This window comes from Dromaius novaehollandiae, chromosome 19 (assembly GCF_036370855.1).
Source record: "Dromaius novaehollandiae isolate bDroNov1 chromosome 19, bDroNov1.hap1, whole genome shotgun sequence".
NCBI classification, from domain to species: domain Eukaryota; kingdom Metazoa; phylum Chordata; class Aves; order Casuariiformes; family Dromaiidae; genus Dromaius; species Dromaius novaehollandiae.
The window spans coordinates 5483843-5490064 of record NC_088116.1 but is presented as its reverse complement, the minus strand read 5'-3'; the positions used below and the strand labels follow the sequence as shown (position 1 = coordinate 5490064).

The window sequence follows — 6222 nt, the reverse complement described above, 5'->3', positions numbered from 1 at the left end:
TAGCCAAGCGGGACAGCAGATACAACAGCAGTGCAAAGTGACAGGGAGCTTTGGCCCTGGCCAGCAGAAGCTGAGAAGCCCTGGGACTACCAAGAAGGGGCAGCAAGTTGTTGTTAGAGTTGGCCTGCACTCCCAAGGCCAGTAGAGCTTCACTGTGGGCTACAGCCAAGAAAGCAGCTGCCAGCTGGACATCTCCCTTTATTTGTACATTAGTATCGCTTTCTGTGGCGACACATTATGGATTTCTCTGTGGACTGATCAGCCGGGATCAGGTCCCTGACCACCAGCTTTCCTGACTGCGCACACACACCCTTTGGGAATAGGGTCTTTAAGCATATGGTGCAGGTAGGGCAACAGCTGAGGCATCCTACCCCGCCAGGGCTGAGCGCTAAGCAGTATGTTAGAATCAAGAGACATGAAGAACCACTTATATTTTGAAAAGACCGTATGAACCTCAGCCCAAAAAGTTTCAGTGCCTAATCTCCTCATCTCATGCAAGGGGTTGTGTTCTGCTGCCAGAAGTGGTGTTTCTTCGGCTTCTTTGTCCTGTGTATAGGAACTTTCTTCACCTGTGGCAGAATGAAAAGGAGAATTGAAAAATCACTTACTGTGGAGAAAAAAGGTGAGTTGAATTCACTTGGGCTACATCCAGCTCAGGAAGACTTGCAGCAGGGTGGGGATATGCAGTGATGTTTATTTCCCACTGCCTCCACACATGCATTGTCAGGGCCCTAGGACGGCCAGGGCAGCAGTCACAGCCATGTCCGGGCTGTGATCTGCATTTATGGTCCCATTCCCATGCTCCTCTACCTGGTAGGATCCCTCCACTGGAGAAGAGGTGCAGGCCTCTGTTAGCCAGCCAGAACAAGAGCTTGGTAACTCAGCATGGCTTTTTTCTTAGTGTGTTAGGTATTTTTTGTATGCTGGGGTCTGACAAGGCTTAGAAAGGGGATTTCTTTCTGAAGCTCATTCTGGGAAGCTGCATGAATAAGTATTCAAATACTTACAGAGCTGTTTCACTTGATCCTTTGAAGCACTGCCAAATGAAGAAACAGTCTTGTTATCTTTTGCATTTCCTCGTCATAGGGATATTTTTACTAATATCTTGCATGTATGTAACACCTTCCTTCTCAGCTGGCCATTAAATTATCATTAATATATAAAATACCATAAAATATATAAAATATAATTAAAATACCTAGTATTTGATTTATCTACTGGCAGTACTTTAAGCAAGAGGTAGTATGCAGCAGTTCTCTAACAGTGTAAAGCGACATTGCAAAGTGGCATAGGGTGGAAAACTACAGGGCATTGCAACAAAACAATACTAAACTTTTCGTAAGACATTGGAGCTTTCCGTACCTTAAAAATTTTTTCTCTTCGAGCCACAATTCCAAAAAGTACAGTGAGTGCAACCACCACGGCAGCAGCAATAATGGCCTCCATGGGAAAAACAGTTTTTTTATCTGTTAAGAGGGAGAGGAAGTTGAGTATCCCATAGATTGGTGCAGTTTTATAGAACAAGTCATTTCACAGAACTGCGGAAAAGACATACTCTCTTCCCAGAAGTGTCAGTGCTGATCTGAGCTGTGCTTCTTCTGCTGTGCACAGACTAGCTGTGGGTTAGTCATCTGGAAAGCAGGGAGCCAAGGGTATATTCTAGTGAGCTAAAGAAAGAGCTGAAATGTCAGTGCCTGAGGAAGATCCCCAGGGTAATCTATTTTGCATGGAAATAAGGATGTCCCGCCACATCACTGACAGAGCTAACGTTGCTTTCAGAGCTGCCCTATGGACACAAGAGTGTGGAAATGAGAGGGGCTCAGCCAGCGGGGTGGGAAACAAAAGCTCTGAGTCTGGTGGGGTCACCTCACCTAGGACTCCCTGTCTGAGACGCAGACCCCCAGGCTCTCGCTATAGTCCACAGAAGTGCAGTCATTTCTAGAGGACAACTAATCTCTCCTGCCTCAAGCATCTCTCTTGGCATAGCTGAATACTTTGGTCAGGGTGAGAAGCTTCAAGAAAGACCTAAGGTGCTTTAAAACACACCTGAATGTGCCCTGTCAGCATGGGAAGTGAGAAGGTGGGATGAGTCCACTTCAGGTTACACTTGCCAAATGCCTTTGAATAACAGGTAGAGCAGGAAAGGCGTTTGCTGCTGCTGCGGTATCAGCCAGGCACAGGTGCAAGGATATCTCCTTGTTGTTGCCTGTGCTTTCACAGGTTAACACGGGGAACTGGCTTACAGCTTTCAATTTACACTTCTTTAGGCTGTAACTCATATCTTCATGTAAGTAGATTACTACTGTTACTACTACTACTTATAAAAGAGAACAGTTACCTGTGAAGCTTATTGTTTAGCAACAGCCACGTTACCTTCGACTATCAGGTGGAAATCCTTTCTCCCCTCTCCCAAAGCAGATTTCACCACACAAGTATAGGTCCCGTTGTCAGACTTCTGTGCTTTTTTGATAGACAGCTGAAAGACATCACTAGTCTGGTACACCTGGTAACGATCTTGCTCTAGGGTCAAGGTGTCGTTGTTTTTATACCAATTTGCTTGACCTTGAGGGTTGGATTTGGCATCGCAGGTCAAGGTAACACTTTTGCCTTCTTCGATTGTGAGGGACTTTTCTCCAGTAAGGAGGGGAGGATCTGTTCACAGTAAACAAAGTTAAATATGTTATTAATAATGCTGCTAACCCTTTAACAGAAAATAAGTTCCCTTTATACATCAGTTGTGCACCTTCCTCACATGGTGCAACCCATCACAATTCGGCAGCCTTGCATGATCCCCTAGAATGAGCAGGGCAATTAGTGGCAGAGACGGTCGCTCCCGTGGCTCCTGTGCCCTGACTTGTATCCTTGAGAAAGAATCTAGGTGGAGGCAGGGACACAGCCAGAAAATCTTCTTCCTTAATGGCCCACGCACTCCCTATGAAAGAGGCATTAGATCAGGCCTTACGCACCACTATGGAAAGGGAGTGTCTTACCCACGTGGGTTATCTCCTCCTAAAGGCATTTTTTCCTAGTTAACACAATGTACAACGGTGCAAAACACCCTCTCTTTAACTAGTGCTCAGTCACCGAGGTGCTCAGCCCATGACTTTTTCCACCCCAGCCGTTCTTCAGAGATACCCACTACACAACTCACACTGGACATCCAGGATCACAGAGACGCGGACAGATTGGTCCCGCTTCAGCATGCAAGTGAAGGTGATCCCGTTGTCATCCTCAGTGACTGGGGATATGCAGATGTTACTGACGTTTACTTTGTTTCCGTCCCGGAGATCCACGGCCCCATCTTCTCGGTACCAGAGGAGCTCCTCAGCCTGGCTGTTGTTCTGTACTAGGCAGGAGAGGGAGACCGGAGGGCCAGATGTTGTAGACAGGGTGAAGTCAGCAGCATTATTATTTACAGACAGTTCCAGACCTGCAAAAGAAGGGGAATGAGGGCGTTTAGGCATCCTGTGCTGTATGTACCCTTCCCACAACACCCCTGCTAGCTTCTCCAGGCCTTAACCTTGGGGAAGGCACTAAGAGGGTAGTTTCAGGCTTCAGTCCGACAGCTGTTTTTCAGGTGGGACTTTTGTTTTTCAGACAAGAATGTCTCTATCTTCATCACAAAGCTCCCTTCACAATTATTTAAAATCAAAGTGAGGCTTTTGCAGCTGACTGCATGAGTGCCAAAGCCTGACCTACAGAAACATAATATCTAAAAAAGGTATTACAGCCGTGACAGTGTAACCCACACAGGAAAAGAAGGTCATGCTGGTATTTCCTAACTTCCTTGTAACCACTGTCACAGCCTACCTGTGCCCTCATTTTTTTTGTGCGGTTTGATATGCTGTTTTACGTCTGGATCTAGTTGCACTCATGAGTATAAGGTAGTTAATCAGCTCCTCAGCCACACCCAGGCCAGTTGGTGAGTCCGGCTGTTGGAGAGCTGCAGTCGGTCTAACCTACAAACCTCAGGACATTTTAAAATGAAAAAATACTATGGGAAATAAATATTATATCAGGCTACAGCTCGCTACTGGAGCTGTTAATGAACTAAAAATATAGCTCAGAATATAAAAGCACTGTGGTGCTGCGAATATAAAAAAATTCCAAAGCTCCCTGTCTTATCCTTGGTGTTCACAAGTGGCCAAACCATCAGGCTCTTCACTTCTCAGAGCGTGTTTGAAAACAGCGGCCTCATCAGTGCTGTGCAGCTGCTGCAGTAACATTTGAAAATGCTGAAGCTTCCCTACTCCCTTCTCTGCTGCTCTAAAAATCATGCTTTGAGGCCAGTTTTCAGACAATCCTCTAATTAGGAATGATCTTCCAGAGCATAAGAAAACTGGGATGCTGTTGTGGTTTATCACCCTGTGCATTGCCCAACCCTGGGACAGCATTGCATGTCAACACTATGGAGCTTAGGCAAAGCCATGATGGATTTTTTCCATTGCTTACCTGTGGCCACACATGCCAGAAAGCAAACTGCGAAGGCGGGCACTGCGTAAGGGACGGTGAGGCTGCTTTTCCATGCCATCTCCGAGGAGCCTGGGTGGTGTCTGCTGAAGAGAGAGTCTGAGTGTCGCTGCTCCTGCTCACAGAGCGCAGAGGCATTAATCGCTCGCTGCCGTCAGACGTCCTGGGGAGAGCCCTCACAGCTGGTGGGACAGGGTCACCAGCGAATAAACCAGGCCAATTTGTTTCAGACCTTTTCCAGTTCAGAATGGAATCAAGGGGCTTTTACCTACTGAGTCTCCGCTGCGCGAGTCGTTCTCTCTAACTGCCTTTCACGGGGGGGAACCTGTCTCTGGGAGTGCAGCGCTGGACTTACCGTGGGAAGAGTCTCTGGAGAGGTTTCTTCTGCTAAGAAAAGTACAGCACTTTCCCCTCCTTGTTTATAAGGTCTCAATTTTAATGTTTTATGGCAGCTCAGTGAGAAGTGAGCCCATAAAATGGGTTCAAGGCCTCGTTCAATTCCTGGGTTTCTGAGCTCCCAGAACACTGAAGAAAGGGATTTGCTGGGTTCTGCTGTCTGTTTTATGAGACTTGCTGAGGCAATGAGTAACTAATAAGAAAGATCCTGCATCAGCTATAGAGGCCTTCAACAAAAAATAACATCTTTTCAATTTCAGCTTTTTGGGTGTTCATGGCCCTGTTTCGAGTTATACAAAGTTTATCCTAGATTATCCTTGGAGCAGGAATAGGCTCTGATTTGCTCCTTCCTGCCTGCAGTTTGTCACTGTGCCTTTCTTTGAACTGGAAGCAGAGTGAGGAGAAAACATACTGATTCAGACTTTGAACTGCACATTGGCAGAAGGGAGAGCAGGGACACTGTCCTGTTAAATAGTGACTACCCTGCGTTCAGGAAATGCCCCTGCAGCCCATGTTGCTCTGCATCCTTCTATTCCCCTCCCAGGAAAAGGAAAACAGTGTCTCACATTGACCGCTTATAGTTACAGAACAGGATTGTGGTGGTGTGATGCAAACCATGAGATCTTCACAGCCTCCAAAAAGTCTTCCCACTGCTCTCAGTGTACCCACAAACACAGGGTAGCTCCCTGGTCAGCAACTGACTCAACAGAGCCATAAACAGCATTTCATGAGCAGAAAGGAAACCTGGGACACGTCCTCAGCGTTTTCTTTGCTCGTAGACGTGGTGGCCCCGCGAAGTCAGAGCTCTTGTTCTGTGGCTGACTGTATGCAGAGGGCACAGGAGCACACAGCACTATTTATTTGCAGGGTTGTTGCAAAATACGGGTCATCTTTGAGTGTTTCTTAGTACGACATTTCTGTGGTCATTGGTTTGCCTTCTAAACAAACAAGGGAGTCATTTTCAGTTAAATATATATATAAATATATATGTACAAAAGTCTCTCAAAGAGACAGCCTGGATTATGCCTTCTAGAAACTGATGTTTTAGAAATTAGTCTTCAGCCTTCAACAGACTTTTTAACTTTAAAATCAATGTAAGATAGAAGTAAATTTAGCTTCTTCCATCCTTTTTAGGAAGTTGTACGTTCTCTCCTTATAACATTCGACTAAGTGCTTGCTTAAAGTCCAGTACAAACTTTGATCAAAATGCTGTTCTGTTACTAAGAGTGGAGTGATCTTTGTGGTTTGGTATTAAGTGAGCTGAAGTGGAGAGAGGTGGAAAGGAGTGGGCAGGGAAACAGCTCACAAGCTCCTGCCAAGTCAGGGCCAAAGGCAGGAGGGTTCTGGGAGTTTTCT

General features: G+C 46.1%; 1 protein-coding gene across 3 annotated transcripts; it reads right to left on the bottom strand.

The window, feature by feature from the left end:
- Positions 1-412: 412 nt before the first annotated feature.
- TMIGD1 (transmembrane and immunoglobulin domain containing 1) lies at positions 413-5230 on the bottom strand. Of its 3 annotated transcripts, none has more exons than XM_064523222.1 (7): positions 4826-5230; positions 4453-4556; positions 3152-3430; positions 2374-2652; positions 1363-1466; positions 1008-1036; positions 413-569 (listed from the first exon to the last, which is right to left on the bottom strand). In XM_064523222.1, the coding sequence occupies exons 2-7, from the start codon at positions 4529-4531 to the stop codon at positions 566-568; spliced, it is 774 nt and encodes a 257-aa protein (XP_064379292.1). In that variant the 5' UTR covers positions 4532-4556; positions 4826-5230; the 3' UTR covers positions 413-565. The 3 variants fall into 3 exon arrangements, with proteins under 3 accessions (XP_064379292.1, XP_025957157.2, XP_064379291.1); XM_026101372.2 differs by having other exon boundaries at positions 4453-4553; XM_064523221.1 differs by lacking the exon at positions 4826-5230 and adding an exon at positions 4739-4802 and having other exon boundaries at positions 4453-4633.
- Between the last annotated feature and the right edge of the window lie 992 nt (positions 5231-6222).